This window comes from Oncorhynchus nerka, linkage group LG25 (assembly GCF_034236695.1).
Source record: "Oncorhynchus nerka isolate Pitt River linkage group LG25, Oner_Uvic_2.0, whole genome shotgun sequence".
NCBI lineage: Eukaryota > Metazoa > Chordata > Actinopteri > Salmoniformes > Salmonidae > Oncorhynchus > Oncorhynchus nerka.
The window spans coordinates 31,937,702-31,954,840 of NC_088420.1; the positions used below are offsets into that span (position 1 = coordinate 31,937,702).

General features: G+C 41.7%; 1 protein-coding gene across 1 annotated transcript in view; it reads right to left on the bottom strand.

Moving 5' to 3' along the window:
* The window catches only part of hydin (HYDIN axonemal central pair apparatus protein), a 71,101-nt gene that overhangs the window by 26,973 nt on the left and 26,989 nt on the right, over window positions 1-17,139 (bottom strand). Inside the window, 12 exon segments of the mRNA XM_029634230.2 lie at window positions 851-967; window positions 2,494-2,807; window positions 2,976-3,119; window positions 4,751-4,894; window positions 6,169-6,430; window positions 6,555-6,793; window positions 10,403-10,555; window positions 10,656-10,820; window positions 11,042-11,177; window positions 11,442-11,542; window positions 12,852-13,084; window positions 14,731-14,798. Coding sequence (XP_029490090.2) covers window positions 851-967; window positions 2,494-2,807; window positions 2,976-3,119; window positions 4,751-4,894; window positions 6,169-6,430; window positions 6,555-6,793; window positions 10,403-10,555; window positions 10,656-10,820; window positions 11,042-11,177; window positions 11,442-11,542; window positions 12,852-13,084; window positions 14,731-14,798 — 2,076 coding nt within the window.

The window sequence follows — 17,139 nt, forward strand, 5'->3', positions numbered from 1 at the left end:
ACACACAGATACATACAGAGATACAAAATAGAAGGAGACATGGTGATGAAAGAGACAAAGCAGGTCGCTATAGTAAGAGTAGGTGTTCTGGGGAGTAACAGCAGGGGGCAGTGTTGTATGGGGAATTCTATGGCAGTTCGTGCCACCAGCAAAGATCATTTAACAGGTTAAATTAATATACTCCAGAGGACCACTGTCAGGAGGAACCATCATATTTTGTCTCACTATACAATATAGGATTTTAAGCTTTCTATCGTGTCCCATTGCTCTCATTTGTAATTATTTGTGTGTGTGTGTGTGTGTGTGTGTGTGTGTGTGTGTGTGTGTGTGTGTGTGTGTGTGTGTACACATGTATGTGCATGTATGTGTCTGTGCACGAGTGTGTGTATGTGCTGACATTCCATCACACTAATCCCCAGACACCTCAGAAGTCTCTGGAACAAATAACATTTCAATTACACAAAACTGTCAGCAGAGAGAGAAAAGTATATATATATATATATATATATTTTTTATATCGTTAATGTACCCCACGAAGCCCAATGCCTTTTCAAAGATTGTCTGAAGTGAAGACCCTCATGGGAGATGCCTGAAATTATTATACTCTGCTATAATTGGGCTAGATGCTGACAATCCAGTTCTTCAACCATTTGGAATTATTTCCAGTTAATGTAAAGTTAAAAAAATTGGATTCCATATGCGCCCACTATCGTATGAAATAAGCCTGCTGTGTGAATCTCTGATCTCAAATATCTCTCTATATGTTGGCATGATGTAAATACATTATATTGCTCATTCTATTCAGATACAGGGTACAAGTGCTGGAGCTTGGTGAACGGCAGGATCAGACCTGTTTGAGTCCACTCTGATGTCAATGTTTCTATTTTTGGACAGGTCCCATCGCGTATCCCTCTCCTCCTCATGTGTGGTCACTCTTCCCTCACTCACGTTGGTCTGCTCAGGAAACCTGGGGAAGTGAAATATATCAGCACCAAATCAGAAATGGACAGCAAGGCAAACTGTCCGTCAGAAACATATACACCATAAATCAGTTAGCTAAGCGGATGAAAATGGTGCAATAATAATAGCAGGATCACCAATGATTGAATTACTGATAGGTATTTAATTAGCAGGTTGGCCTATGCATTGTGTAAGCCAAGTGAATATTGATAGGAAGGGTCATCCACTTCTAAGGGGGTGGGTCTGGAGAAATGAAAAGCAGGAGACTGAGTGATAAATCTTCACTGGCCTGCACTTTAGCCCCACGTACAGCACTATTGATTCCTCTGAGGCAGGACATGGCAGCAGCTGAAGAACAATTAAAAACTATAAAAACTCAACAATACGCTGCCAGAGATTGGAGCTGTATTGACAGCTCAGATTTAACATCAGAGCCAACATGGGCATTGACTACTTTGAGTGCTTAGAGTGTAGTATATTTTATTTTCTTATAATAATAAACTTATAATAATTTCTACAATCAAATTATTTTGCAGAAAATCTGTTATCTGTACACACTACAGAAACCCTGCTGTGATCACAAAAAGCAGGACATCATTGATATGGAGTCTATATATCTCGGTGCATAATGAACTGATATCTACTGAAGACAACTCCATATTGTGGAGCTGTTTGAGGTTCATATTCCCTCAAAATAGATAGCTTGAAATAGTAGCCAAAGAGTTGTAGTGTAACAGATTGGATCCCTTCTTGACTGGTGTGAGGAGATTAAGGGAGTGTGGTGCTGAGTAGCCACTTGCAAGGACAGGCTTTTGGACTGGTGTACATTGTGTTCTCAAGATGGATCCAAGGAATGGCTGCCAAGGTAGAGATGTAGATGAAAATAGCAATACGTGTGCACCGTCAGTAGATGAAACTTTTTATTGAAGCGTCTCAGATAAATATTTTCCTGTTGGTTTCCTTAGAGAATGGCTGGATTTGGCTTTACTAAAGGTGCAATCATCTTGCTTTTCCCATCTCAGACAACTTTAAATCCATAATCCCAGAGGTGGCCACTCCAGTACAGTACAGTATGGTATGTGCTTACACATTTCAAACACACAGTTTACAGGAGTGGAACTTCGTATCAGCCTCTTAGGAGGAAGGAAAGTGGCTTGATGAGCAGTCTGATGCTCAGCATCTTTTCAGTTGAAGGGGAAATGAACAGCTTGATTAAATGAAGTCTTAATAAGGAGTTCCTTTCCTCGGCTATGCCAGCGGCTTCTGCACCATCTGTCCCCTCCTGGAACTACATGAAAACTGGAGCCCTCCTATGCCTCAATAGAATCTCAAATAAACAGTGGAACCACAATAAACAATACCCTAACCATTTATAACAATATGCCATCCAATATAGGGAAGGTAATGAAGTGTTTAGGAATACACATACAAAGGTCAGGGATATTCTCTGCTCAAATCTTGAGTTTTCTTTCCCAGGGATGGTGGCTAAACAAGTCTAACAGTGACGTTGTTGAGGTGGACTAGGCTCTCTACCTGATATTGTACTGTAGCTGGTCGACCAGGAAGGCCCAGTGGTAGGACACAGACAGAGGGCTGCAGTTGGTCATGGTGAGCTGGTGCTGAACCTCGGTGTGGTTCAGTACACAGCCAAAGTCCAGAGCCGCACTTGAGAAGTGCAGGTTGGGGAAGTGGACCTCTCCCCTCAGGCCCACCGTGTCCTGCTGAGGATGGTCTGAGTAGCGCACCTCCAGCACCTCCTCAGCCACCCGCGTTATACTGTCCTGGCGGTATAAGGGATCGAAGCGTACCCACTGCTCCGTCTGCACTCCTACAGCCAGTACCAAAGTCTACCAACACAGAGACATGGACATAATATGGTACCTGCCCCTCAATACTAGGTACAGATACCCACCTAAAAAATGTAAATAAACAAACGTGTCACATTATGTTAAATATGAACCAAGGCTATAATCCCTGCGATGTATTGTACAAGTACTGCCTGCAGAAGGATGTACCTTAGAAGTGACACATGTGTGATCACCATCGTGGTCAGACAGACCAAAGGGCTCAGCCAGAGTGAGCTGCAGAGAGAGGGCCAGAGACGACACATTCCTCAGGAGCAGCTTTTGGTACAGAGGAAGCAGAGAGACACCTGGAGCCTGCAGTGGGGGCACCAACAGTCACACGTTTAGAATTCTAACACACAAACACACATTAGAAAATGAAAGATAAGACTGATTGGGAAGATGAATTGAATAAGTTAAGAGTAACTACCGGTATTCAATACAGTAAACTCTAGATACTTGAAGTCAATTGACTATAATGCCCATATAAAAGCTGCCCTGTAGTTAATCACTTCTTAAAGGTTAAGCAAAGCAGAAATAACTCAATCTATAATCTCTATCTATCACTTTCTTGTGTGGGCAACACAATTTACAGCAGGCCTTATACATCTGCAATTTATTCTCAGCCTCTCTCCCTCCTCCTCTCAACTCTACTGCATTTCTTATCCCTTTATTTCTTGCTGTCTCTCCTTACCCATTCCTTTCCCCCCCTCTCCCTCTCCCTCTCCATTCCTTCCCCCATCCCATTTCCCTCTCTCTAATTGCTTTATCCCGGAGAGGTCTGCTGCACATGCAGCCTGTAAATCTAGAGGAAAGGCTGTCAACACATAGATGAATGGGACAGAGTCAGATAAAAGAATTCCACTGAAATAAATTATTATTTTTATTTCTGAAAGGCTGATCAGCAACAGAACCTGAAAGCAGCTTCCAGGAGATGTTAGGTATGTGTAAAAATATGCACAGGTTCAGCATGAAAAGGGGCGTTAATACAAACATTGCGATAGAGTTTGTGCTAGTGATAATAAAAGTAAAATAGGGGGGACAGGAAATAATTTCATTATGATGATAGAGGTGACGCCTCATTCTTTCTCTCATTCAGAATTCAATCATTCTGATGATATGAGATGGAGAGTGCAAAGTGCTTTTTGCTATCCCCATAGAATCCTTGAAAATAGCTTAAACCCAAGTTCATCTTCCAATAGGCATAATGTGTATTCAGGTTTAAGCATACTGCAATAAGTGGACTAATTTTGGATTTGAGCCGAACCCCTCTGGTCAACAACTTCCTCTCATGTCCACTGGGTCCATATATTATTGGTTACACTAACATAATCTGGGGCAAAGTGTTGTGCTCTGTCAGAACCATTTCCATCTTCACATCATAAATCAGGAACGAACTGGTTCAGAAGTATACAGTTTAATTTCCTTAGGAGATAATCACTATGATCCAGCTTCATGGAGCAATGGACTCCTGACACTGGAGCTGGAGAACATTGAATAAACACAATGTCTCAACAGAACTCAATCATTGATCTGCTGAACACTGAATGCCTTCAATGAACAAATGACTGATGTGAGGTCTAATGTTTCAAGCCAGTGTTTCCCATAGGATTTTTTTCAGCAGCGGTGGCAGAGTTAGTAGGGAGGATGGGTCTTCCTGCGGGGCGGCGGACGGGGTCATCCTGTGGCATACATCTATACAGCTACATTATATATAAAACATTTTTTACAGTGGCGGCCATGATTTAGCAGTGATGGTACGCCGTTGCTAAATGCATATAGGGGAAACACTGCAAGCATTATGAAATATGTGTCATTGGGCATGGATGGCTACACCATGACTGTAGAAGCTTATGAGAAGAATTCCATGCAGTAAGGCTTCAATGCACTTGCATTGTGAGCAGAGAGGCAGCAAATGTGGGTGATGGGTGATTGGTGTCACACACCTTCTCCACATAGAAGTTGAGCTGCTGGGAGGAGATATCCAGGATGGGTGAGACAAACCGACATGTGACGTCCACCGTCATGATGCGCTCCTTCCCACTCTGGTGACCTAGGATGGCGTGACACACCAGCCTCTCTCGGACCACCTGGGTTAGAAACACAGGTATTCAGTTCACACATCCCATTAACTCAAGACAACTGTAAGAATATTTTAAGATAATACACAACACAGTGGACTAGAGGTCAATAGGGAATTAACGATCAATGGAAATAGCTGTTTTTCAGTTCAACATCTGTTTAGAATCTGTGTAGGGGTTTCAGTCCTGGACTCATAGCTACATGTGGCAAGTTCTCATTGGTTCGAATTGTCTATACATTGAACCTGAAACAGAATACTTGGTACTTGACCATTGGCCCAATTTTACTGCAAGGAATTCTAATTAGTTAACCACAAGGTTAACCACCTGAGGACAGGGAAGAAAGAACAACTGTCATCTACTTCCCAACATAACAACTGATTTCTTTCTCTTTGAATAAACCTATTTTTCTACCACTGATTTGCTTTGGGGCCTGTGTTATTGAAGAATAACATGAACTGCTAACACAACCTTTCCCGGGCAGATACAATTCTGCACTTAAGCTCAGCTTTTGACCTTGTTTAGGTATAAATGTGACATAGTTTCCTATAACTACCCAACAGAAATAGAGCCCTGGCAAAGCTTTTCTGAGACATAGCCACACTCTGCTTTGCTTGGGCTTTCCTGAATTACAACTCCACAATAGTCATTCAAAGATATAAGGGATCAGCAGAGGCTGCAGTGGCGTGGGCTTATCTCTGGTTCTTGCTTCATTCCCTCTCCTTCTTTCAATCAATAGGCATCCCAGTAATACCCCAGAGAGGAACTCAACACCCAGGCCTGTGCAGTGTTACTTTGGGAAGATTCTACACCTTTATCTCTGTAGAATTCAACCTTGAACCCCCTGTGTCGTGATCTAATATGCTAGCTAAGAGTGCACTGACTGTATTTCACATGTTTGTTCAAATGTTAGCAAATGTTAATAACCAGCTGTGTTTACGATCACCAAACACTGGTAATGCTCCACTAAATGGAACTGGTTTGGCTGAAAAAACTGGAGTTCATAAAGGTATAATATGGTGAAACATAGTAGGTCTTGGGAAGAAAATTAAATAATTTATTCAAAGTTCAACAACTTTAGGTGTTGAGGAAGAACATTGTCGCCAATGTCGACTCCAACGCATTTTTTCCACGTAACACACAATGCATGATCCGCATAGATTTTCATTGAGAAGCATACCGTATGTGTATCTTGAGGGAGTGTGTATGTTTCTAGATCTCAACTGAATATCTAGGTTGTGTCTGACAGAGGAGTGTTTTCAACCATTGTCTAATGTTCCCACCTTGGGAGAGTCAGAGGAGCCCTCCAGCACCATGTCGGCAGTGTGTCCCGGGGCCAGCTCCATACGCATGGGGTGCAGGCTGAAGACTGGCCCATCTACAGGTGGGGGTACCAGGGAGCTGCGACCCTTTCCCTCCCTGGTTGTGTTGGCGGGTGGGGGAACTCTTCGGCGAAACTGGGGGTACCCATCCGTTGTCCAGTACAGCTGGTGGGAGCGGCGACCTCGGTTGGTCACTCTAAAATGGTACTGACATGGACCAGAGCTGGGGATGAGAGGACAGAAGACAAGGTTTCAGGGGGAAAGAATAAAAAGGATTTGAATGACTGACTTGATTGAATATGTAAAGTATGCACTTTCAGTATTTCCTCACTCGTAGCTATGCCTACCTGAAATGAGCTCCCAAGTCCAGACTGGGGGCAAAAGGGCGGTTGGTGACAATAGTAGTGCCCTTGCCAGTAGCAGAAAAAGGGATGGTGTGTGTTTCACTATTCTGGATGGACAGGTGCAGCTTGTCCTGGAAATGCAGGGTGTCATCCAGGTGAGCCACTAGCCTCAGCTCCAGCTTCCCCTGGGGTGGAACCTCTCCCTCACTTGGCTCCACCCGCCACAGAGACCTGCTGCGCACCTGGAAAAATACAGTGGACTTCTGTTACATAGGTTATAACATTTGAGGTGGTAATAGAAAAAGAATACAGTATAAAGTATGCAGTGAGCCAAAACAAATGCACGATAGATTCACTGAGGGGCTTTGTAAGAGTATGTTTGTAATTTTGATTAAACATCCTCAGGTTAGCCAAACACCCAGGAGGTTAGCCAAAGGCAACAACAGGCATAGAACCCTTTTATGATTAGGCCAATAGAGATCATATGTTCTATTAAACTCTATTATTGGCCCATTCTTACAGAGTGTCTGAGTGCTTTAGATTGAGAAATAAAACGAGGGCAGCACACAAGAAGCAATTTGACACCTTTAGCAGAACCTTATCTGGCTCTAGAGCCATGCAGTGTTTTACAATGAGAGGCCATGTAGTAATAGCATGTCCGGGCTCCCTCCAGTCTCTTCCCTACTTATACTGTCTTATCTGTGGGCCTCTTGGTAGCCTGGTGGAGGCAGAGGAAGGCTGCAGTGGGGAAGCTCACTCGTCTATCAGTTTTACAGAGAATGTGAAGCTGCTAATTGAAACAATAACAGACAGGTTTTATCAGATTAACGGCCCAAAAGCTGTGTTGATATAGATACAAGGATCACCCCGCTGTGCTTGTTTTTCACTAATAGCCTTCCTTCTAATTCAGTTTGAAAATTGGATCTTTATCTGAAAGTATGTTTCATCTAAAGAAAAAAAGATGAGAAACCTACTTTCCCCAACCTATTCTGCTCCATTCCAGATTTCTGATCGATTTGAATGAATTTACATTCAATAAGGAACTCTTCCTAAAAAGAAGACACATTAATCTTCTCTACAACCACATCTTCAGCCTTGTTCACATCAGGAGATAAGCCCAAAGTGCACCAGCAGCTCTCTATATCTTAGCTATTAGCTGAAAGAGGACTAAAATCAATTCTCCATGCAGCAGCATCCTGATTGATACACATAGTGCTTTAATTGGGATATTCTGACTGAATCCAGCTCTGGGACACTGGATTGGGCTTTCTGATTGCTGATGCTTTATTTCACCACCACACTGGAGGCATCATCCAACTATCTGGATGCTTCCATGGACTAAGCAGAATCATCACAATTGACTACGATCATGACGTTTGCTTTTGAACAGCAACCAAAGAACCTGAATGAGCTCAGTGTTTGCAGGGGCCTTATCTTATCTAACAAACTCGCTAGTCTACAAACTAGATAAACAAGGGCAGTAATACTCACTTTTTTTACAACATGCAACTAACTTCCTTACACTGACATTGTGCAATGCACTGGATTTAATTGGAGTTTCAGTGTGTGTTGGAGTGTGGAGGAGACCTTATTGAACAGAGCATGGTCTGCTGGAGACAGAAGATCTTAATGTTACTAGCAGTCATGTAGAACCAACCGATCATTCAGAAATAAACATATTCTGTCAGCCTGTAAGACAGAATGAGGGTAGATTTTTAGGAAGATGTCTAGTCATAACGAATATATTCTAATATACTCTCTACACTCTTTTGGAACCCAGAAAAATGGTTCCAAAAGGGTTCTTTGGCTGCCCCCATAGGAGAACCATTTTTGGTTCCAGGTAGAACAGTTTTGGGTTTCATGTTGAACCCTCTGTAGAAAGGATTGGACATGGAACACCTGCAACCAAAAATGATTATTCAAAGGGTTCTCCTATGGGGACAGCCAAAGAAGCCTTTTAGGTTCTACATAGCACCTTTTTTTCTAAGAGCGTACACTACAGTGTATTTCATATTCACTTGCAGTTCAAAGTGGGATGTCAGCTCATTACAGATAGACCTGCAGAGAAAGGGGAGTAAACTGCCCTTGAAAGAATGATCCACTACACCTCACATATAAGACACACGCTAACCATCCATGTGAGCGTTGTGTGAATTCTGGAGTCATCTGATATTTTTTCCACTAATTGGTCTTTTGACCAATCACATCAGATGTTTTTCAGAGCTGATATGATTGGTCAAAAGACCAATTAGTGAAAGAAACATCAGAATTTGGCTGCCTGTGTAAACACAGCCTGAGCGTCATAGTTCACTTTCTCAGGCTTTATGTGGCAGAGAGCTAGTGAGAGATGAGCCGCCGGTCGATACAAAGGTGATCATGGAGGGGTGTCTTCGCTGAGATGGGGAACTGAGTGAAGAACAACCCAGCTGAAATTTCAATAATCAGATCAGACTTGCATTAGAGAGGCTTAATAAAATTGATTGTTTTGAACCATGGCATGTCAAATGCTGCATTTACACTGGCAGCCCAATTCTGATCTTTTTTTCACTAATTGGTATTTTGACCAAGCAGATCAGCTCTGAAAAAGATCTGATGTGAAAGATCTAATGTGATTGGGAAAAAGATCAGAATTGGGCTGCCTGTGTAAACACAGCCAATGAGGTTTAGAATGGAAACCACTGCAAAACTCAGTAGATTGAACAGTATAGCGCCATCATGAACAGTCTAGAATATACTAATGACAAAGTACAAATAGAATGTATACTTTGTTTTTAAATCTTTCACATTATTTTGCTATCCAGTAGTACTTCCCACTGGGCAAAGACTTGTTGAATCAATATTGTTTCCATGTTATTTTAGCAAATACATTCAATGTGATGACATTGATCGGTTTTTTAAAAAAGTAATCAATGTAAAGGAATTTCGTATTTCTTTTCACCCAACTTTGAATCTTAAGCCAATGACATGACGATAAAAATGCCTGCCTCAACCAAATGTAAATCAAAACTAGATGGTGAACTGACGTCTGTGCCCAGTAGGCTGGCTCTTTGCCATGCTATCAATCGACTCGAATATCATTCTGGAAGAATCACCAACAATTGATGCTTGAAATTGCTCTATAAAAATGCCTGCCTTATCGACACACATCTCTTTAGCCTTGGAGGACAAAAGAGTGTTCGCTCATTTCCACAGCACTGCACTTTAAGGATTTAAGCGCAATCCAAGATACCATGTGTGTGTGTGTGTGTGTGTGTGAGTGCGTGTGCGTGTGTGTGTGTGTGTGTGTGTGTTTGTGTAGACTGCAGTACTAGAAGGCCCCAGCATAGCAGGGTTCCAATCAAAAAAGAGGCATCAAACAGAAATAGAGACAGAGCAAACACTATACTCAGTGGATTCATTAGTAACACAATGTACAGTATGTGTAATAGAACAAACCCACATTACTGTGTAAAACATCTCAAGGCGAGAGTAAACAAAGCCCCATCTATCGCAAAAGGTCTGCAGAATTAATGAATTGAAGACGATGAAATTCTGATTGTTATGTTTCTAATTTGTGCCTATTGGTAAAGACTATGAAGATTTAGGAGGACAGATGTAACACGGTAATAAAGGAAGGACCATGGAGCAAATGTAAAAGTCTGATGAGTTGCCATTGGGATTAGATTGCACTGGCAGCCTGATATCCAGAAAGCTAACAAAGAATTGAACCAATTAACTAATTAATTACACACTGAATTAGGTTAGAAATTAATCAGAGGCAGCATGTAGCAGAAAATGAGCAGAGGTAAAAAGAGCCAATGTGAGAGAGAAGTTAAGGGAGAGAGAATTTCCCCTTGTTAAGTTTGACCCACCATTTGAGCCACAAAGCATGCTGGTATCGGGGACTGGTTTGAGAGCTGCAGTGTTCTGGAGACATCGGTCAGAACTGGTATGCTGCCAAATGCCACCTCTGTGGTCATCACATGGACTACCGGACCCTCCCCAATGCAGGACAGTTGCAGGTTCTATGGAATTCCAAGAAATTAAGAGGGACCAGGGGTATAAATGCAAGGCTACACACACACACACACACACACACACACACACACACACACACGATCTCACCAGAGGAGGCTCCTTCTTCCCAAATATAGCAATCTGTGCAGTTTGTTGAAGCCTGCCAACAGTCTTAGCCCGCAGAGCCAGGGGGATGTCCACAGCACTGTGGGGCTGAATGACCCCTCGTGGGTGGGCACTGGAGTAGAGCAGAGACGGGTACTCCTCATACTCCTGGAGAGAGGGACCACAGACACAGTGTTAGAGAAATGCCTGAAGCACTGAAACACCCAAACAGTAAGTGGCCTGATAAACTTGTCTGTCAAAGACAATAGAATGGCCCCTTGGCAGTGATCAAGGGAAACCAAGCGTAGAGCAAAGACAAATGGATGGTGGAGAGACCAGAAAGTCAGAGACACTGAAACATTATAAAACAGTAACACTTCAAATCTAACCTGGAACAGAAGGCCATAGCATGCAGGCAGGTCACTGTCATTAGTAAGCTTCACTGACTGCTCGTAAGGGTAACTCAGGAAACATCTCTGGAACTGTAGTACTGGGGTATCCAGAAGAACATTTGGTATAACACACCTACGGACACAGACATTTACCCAAGCTTAATACACCACTCACACATATTGGCCTGCACAGTAGAATAATTATCCCTATGTGCTTACAGCTCTACATTGATGTGTTGAGGTTATGAAGTAGTTTTCTATAAGGGGTCTCTGACATTGAAATGAATGAAAGGACTATTAATCATCTTCTCTGAATGAGGAGTTCCCCCCCTGATCATAAATCGGGACATTATTGTAGCTAAGAGGTGTGTTTTGACCCTGGATCTAGACCTCTAACCTGGCATTGATGGGTAGGGCCAGCACATCCTCCCCAACCCCTTGTACGTCCACTACTAAAGCCAGGCTGTAGCGCTGCACACTGTTGGAGCACAGAGTCACCTACAGATGGAGGTACACAGCAGACATACTGGTTAAACAGTCAAACATAACCATGACATAACCATGGCACCTCTACTGTGCTTGTTTGGCAAATCAGGGTTCTCCCCAAAGAATGTAAGAGAGGCGCTGCTCCAACTTGTGGACTGGCTGCACCACTATGTAAACATTTTTTTTTTTTTTTACTTATGTGTTATCATATAAGACCACTTTTTGCTCTAGATGGCAGGAAATGGCAGTTACAGGTGTTCATAAACTTCCGCCCTCTGGGCCTTCCCCCGGCCGTACTCAGCAGCACCACCTTCTTCAAATATCTGGGGGAGAACCCTGCAAATATATTTACAGTTTACACTAGTGTTTTAATTTACAATAATTTGCAATCATGTTCCTTTTGTTTTTTCTTTACACTTCTTGACATAGCCTATACTACATACAGTAGAACCCTACTAAGCTACTTTCATCAGAGGAAGTAGAGTAGACTGCATGGTCAAAGGTGCCTGCATATGGGGAGAAACAGTTATCTCTGCACCATCCATCCATGAGTAACTTCCTATACTTTGAAAGGTTAGCCAGGGCCCATTTTCTGGTCTAGGTAATGAAGATTATCTCCCTCCAGCACATTTGACTTCCCCTGACCTCTTCTACATACATTATTCTGGTCTTGTAAGAGATCTCATTAGAGCCCCGGAGTGCCACTGTGCTGTCACTAGGCTGGAGAGCAGAGCAGCATGCTGCAGACAGCCAAAGGGAGGGCGGCAGACAGGAGACACCCTATACAAAGCACCGAAGACAGCTGCACAGATTCCCTGATATGCCCACGGCAGGGCTGCTGACAGCTTAAAGTGATGGGAAAAGACCAAACAGTCTCCCATTGATAGGAAAAGACCAGCGTATGACACTCAGTAACCAGAGGCAACCAGAGCAGGCTGATGTAATAATCAGAGCTCTGCAGAGCCACAAGGAGAAAGGCAGCTTCCCCAGGCATTTATCTGCAACAGATTTTTTTTATATTCAACTTCTCCACAGGATGATTACAATTACGCTCTGCCCCCCTCAGGGGCTATCATTGATTAAATCCGTTTCGATCAGAGGTAATTAATCGAATTATTAGTTTATTCTAAATCTCAAATGAAAAACCTACAGCATACACTTTAGCACTAATTGGAAAGCTAGCTGACTCAGCATGACCCAACAGCACCTACATTTAATAACATAATTAAATGGTACTCTTCTACAGTGAGTACATTAGCACATTTTCATTTGAATAATGTTTGATTACTTTCTGGTAATGCTCCCTGCTCCTCTAACACACCTGGATGTCAACCAGTCCCTGAGGACGCACAGTTCCTGAGTTGGGTGTCAGGGTGAACTCAATGGGCCGGTCTGGTACAGTACTGGAGCTCCACTCTGTCCTACTCATGTCTGACACCTGGGAGACACTGGTGATGCTGGAAGGGCCACTGCCATCCCCTGGAACCCTCAGCACAAAGTTGATAGGAACCAGAGAAGTATTGTTCAGACTGCAGCTCAGTGTGTGAGGGAAACCTGTAGGAAAGGAGGGATAAGGAATGAAACAGAGAGCAAGCAATGTTACAGTTCTAAGGGTTAGTGCAGAGATAATTCCAAACACTGTTATCTGATATACAGCTGCAATGCCACAGGGCAACTCATAATCGAGACTTTGATTTATCTGTAAGGTTTTAAAATGTATGGTTTGTGTGGGGAGAATTGCCACACAAATAACCACTGAGATTAAAAAAGTGTCATGGTATACTTAAATATTATCTGTCTGCAAAGACCTTTGCTGTTATTGATCACAAGAAAAATGTGCATTCTAGCGTGGCTAATAGTGTGTTAGTCTCATTCTACAGTAAGCCATTTGTAAGCCATGCACATGCATGATGCATTGCAGGCAGAGAATTGAGTGGACCATAAAAATGTAGGAGAGATAGGCCTGCTCAAAATACATCCAATGCCAAATGTATCAACTTGGACAATTTTTGGAAGGGTCAAATAGTGTGTAAGGCCTATTTTAGGAGATCCAGAATGACAACTTTGCAGTGAAGAGTGGGAGTAAATGTGTGCAGTAATTGTTGCAAGAAGGTATAGTGTGCCAATACTGTTTGTATGGGACTATTACTGCAAAACAATACACATTGCCAATTATAAACTGGGTGGTTAGATCCCTGAATGCTGATTGGCTGAAAGCCGTAGTATATCTGACCATATACCACAAGCATATACAGCTCTAATTACGTTGGTAACCAGTTTATAACAGCAATAACGCACCTTGAGGGTTTGTGATATATGGCTAATATACCAGAGTTAAGGGCTGTGTCATTGCGTCATGTGTAAGAACAGCCCTTAGCCGTGGTATATTGGCCATCTACCACACCCCCTCGGGCCTTATTGCTTAATTATACACTGAGTGTACAACATATTAGGGACACCTGTTCTTTCCATGACATAGACTGACCAGGTGAATCCAGGTGAAAGCTTTGATAACTTTTTGATGTCACTTAAAGTTAAATCCACTTCAATCAGTGTACATGAAGGGGAGGAAACAGGTTAAAGAAGGATTTGTAAGCCTTGAGACAATTGAGACATGGACTGTGTATGTGTGCCATTCAGAAGGTGAAAATATTTAAGTGCCTTTGAACAGGGTATGGTAGTAGATGCCAGGCACACCGGTTTGAGTGTGTCAAGAACTACTACGCTGCTGGGTTTTTCACGCTCAAAAGTTTCCTGTGTGTATCAAGAATGGTCCACCATCCAAAGGACATCCAGCTAACTTGACACAACTGTGGGAAGCATTGGCGTCAGCATGGGCCAGCATACCTGTAGAACGCTTTTGACACCTTTTAGAGTCCATAACTGACGAATTGAAGCTGTTCTGAGGGCAAAAGGAGGTGCAACTCAATATTAGGAAGGTGTTCCTAATGTTTTGTACACTCAGTGTATATTGTGGGCTACATCTATTTCATAGACTTGCAGTAATGGTTGTTTATTTGCATCTGTCATTCATTGTTATGCTTGTGCTTTATACTGTAAATACAAAGCAGTAGGTATTATCAGTGTGTCTCAAATGCACTGTTTGATAAATCTGCCCCCAAGCCTAACACAAGCATCTAGCGTGAGTAACAGGCATCATCAATGAGGATTAATGAAAAACAAACCATAGCTTAACTCACCAAAGGACACATCCCCAAAATTGAGCTCTGAAACACTGAAGTGAAAAGTGGGGCCTATTACGCAACCCCTACAAGAGATAAAAGAGACAGGAAATACAGAATACATTTGTGCTGACCAGCAAGCATGAAGGTCACTGGGTAATGCATAATAATTACACTGGGTTGGGCAAGTATAGAGCAACTGAAGAAAGAAACAAGATCAGTCAATATCTTGGATGACAGCGTGGAAGGGTAATTCTGTAGTTTAAACACAACGTTAAGGGAGTCACTTACTCAAACCTAGAGTATGAAAATGTGCTAATAAAACATGTAAGTCAGGGAGAGCAAGTATTCAAGCATTCAGGAGACGAAGCATTCGGTGGATTCATGTAGGTAATTTGGTCATTCTCATGAAACTGTGATTTTCCATGAAATTTCCTCTCGGATCACTGAGATTAGGATCTGTAGTAATTTATTTAATTATTATTATTATTATGTTTTTTGATCAGATATGATGTATTTTAGCACAATTTCCACAAATACCGTAACAATGCAAAAAGTCTAAAGTCTAATGAAAAGACCTAAGTTAAACATAACTCTGAAAATAAAAATATTTACAAATAAATTATTAACATTTATTTTGTCATTTATCTCATTACCTTTAACACATAACCTTTTTAGAATATTTTTTTGTCATAATCACTTGTGTATGTATGTATGCATGTTATTTATGCATTTTATTTATGCACACATATTTGGATAAAGAACAAAAATCACACAATCCGATTTAAGCCAAAATTGCTAAATTAAAGTACAATTTTTCTTAATATTTCCTAAATATTGGTGCATTACGGTAATGATAAGCAGGTTTCGGAGATGAGACTACATGTTTTGATAATGAGTGTTGCATCGTTTAGTAAAATTTGACTGATCTCTATCAGAGATTCAGTAAGCCAACAAATCATCAAAGTGTGCCATGTGTTAATCCCAAATGATTTGCATGATACTAAAATCACTGATCTTAATGCAATTTACTAAAATAAACCTTATTTCAGTATAAGTAATGTAAGTACATGCACGTACAGTATTTTCAAAAGTCAAAAGTAGACTAAAACGTAACAAAGTGACAAAAGAAAATATCCAAGGTCTTTACAGGTAATATTGGTGTATTAATACGTGGATATTTATGATTGTAAAGAATTGTATATATATTTCTGGATTGAATGGGTTCCTATGGGCAAAAAGCATAACACAATATATATGCCAACATTTTTCTAGGGACATCAAACAACAACAGTATTTTTAGGCTCCTGAGTGGAGCAGCACTCTAAGGCACTGCATCTCAGTGCTAGAGGTGTCACTACAGACCCTGGTTCAATCCTGGGTTGTATCATAACCGGCTGTGATCGGGGCCCGCCATAGGGAGATGCACAATAGGCCCAGCGTTGTCTGGGTTAGGGGGGGATTTGGCCGGGGTAGGCCGTCATTGTAAAATAAGAATTTGTTCTTAACTGACTTGCCTAGTTAAATAAATTAAAATAAAAAATACACTGTGTGTACAAAACATTAGGAACACCTGCTCTTTCCATGACCTAGACTGACCAGGTGAATCTAGGTGAAAGGTATGATCCTTATTGATAAATCCACTTCAATTAGTGTAGATGAAGGGGAGGAGAAAGGTTAAAGAATGATTGTTAAGCCTTGAGACAATTGATACATGGATTGTGTATGTGTTCCATTCAGGGGGTGAATGGGCAAGACAAAATATTTAAGTGCCTTTGAACAGGGTATGGTAGTAGGTGCCAGGCGCACTGGTTTGAGTGTGCCAAAAACTGCAATGCTGCTGGGTTTTTCACACTCAACAGTGTCCTGTGTGTATCAAGGGACATCTAGCCAACTTGACACAACTGTGGGAAGCATTGGAGTCAACATGGGCCAGCATCCCTGTAGAACACTTTTGTAGAGTCCATGCCCCGACAAATTGAGGCTGTTCTGAGGGTAAAAGGGAGTGCAACTCAATATTAGGTAGGTGTTCCTCATGTTTGTACACTCAGTGTACTTAAGTGTGAAAACAGGTACACATGTCACAATGGGGGATATCCTCCTTTAAGTAGTGGGGTAACTCTTTGCTGAAACACAAATTGCAGATTGTGGCTTAAAGTAAGTTAAATGGGGTTTAAACATCCCATATTTCTTGACAAACCCTACTTAGTCAAATAACTGTTGTTTTATTAAAAATCTATACAATAGGTATTAGTGGTCCTAGTAAATAAATAAAGTTACCAGCACAGCACACCCATTGACTATACATTACAATTAGCATATAATCAATACAGAAATTAAGGTTCTCATTACCGAAACGACCCGAAAAATGACACGGTAATGAGACATTTGTGTTTTGGTAATGAGAGGACCTTAGCTTAATCTGCA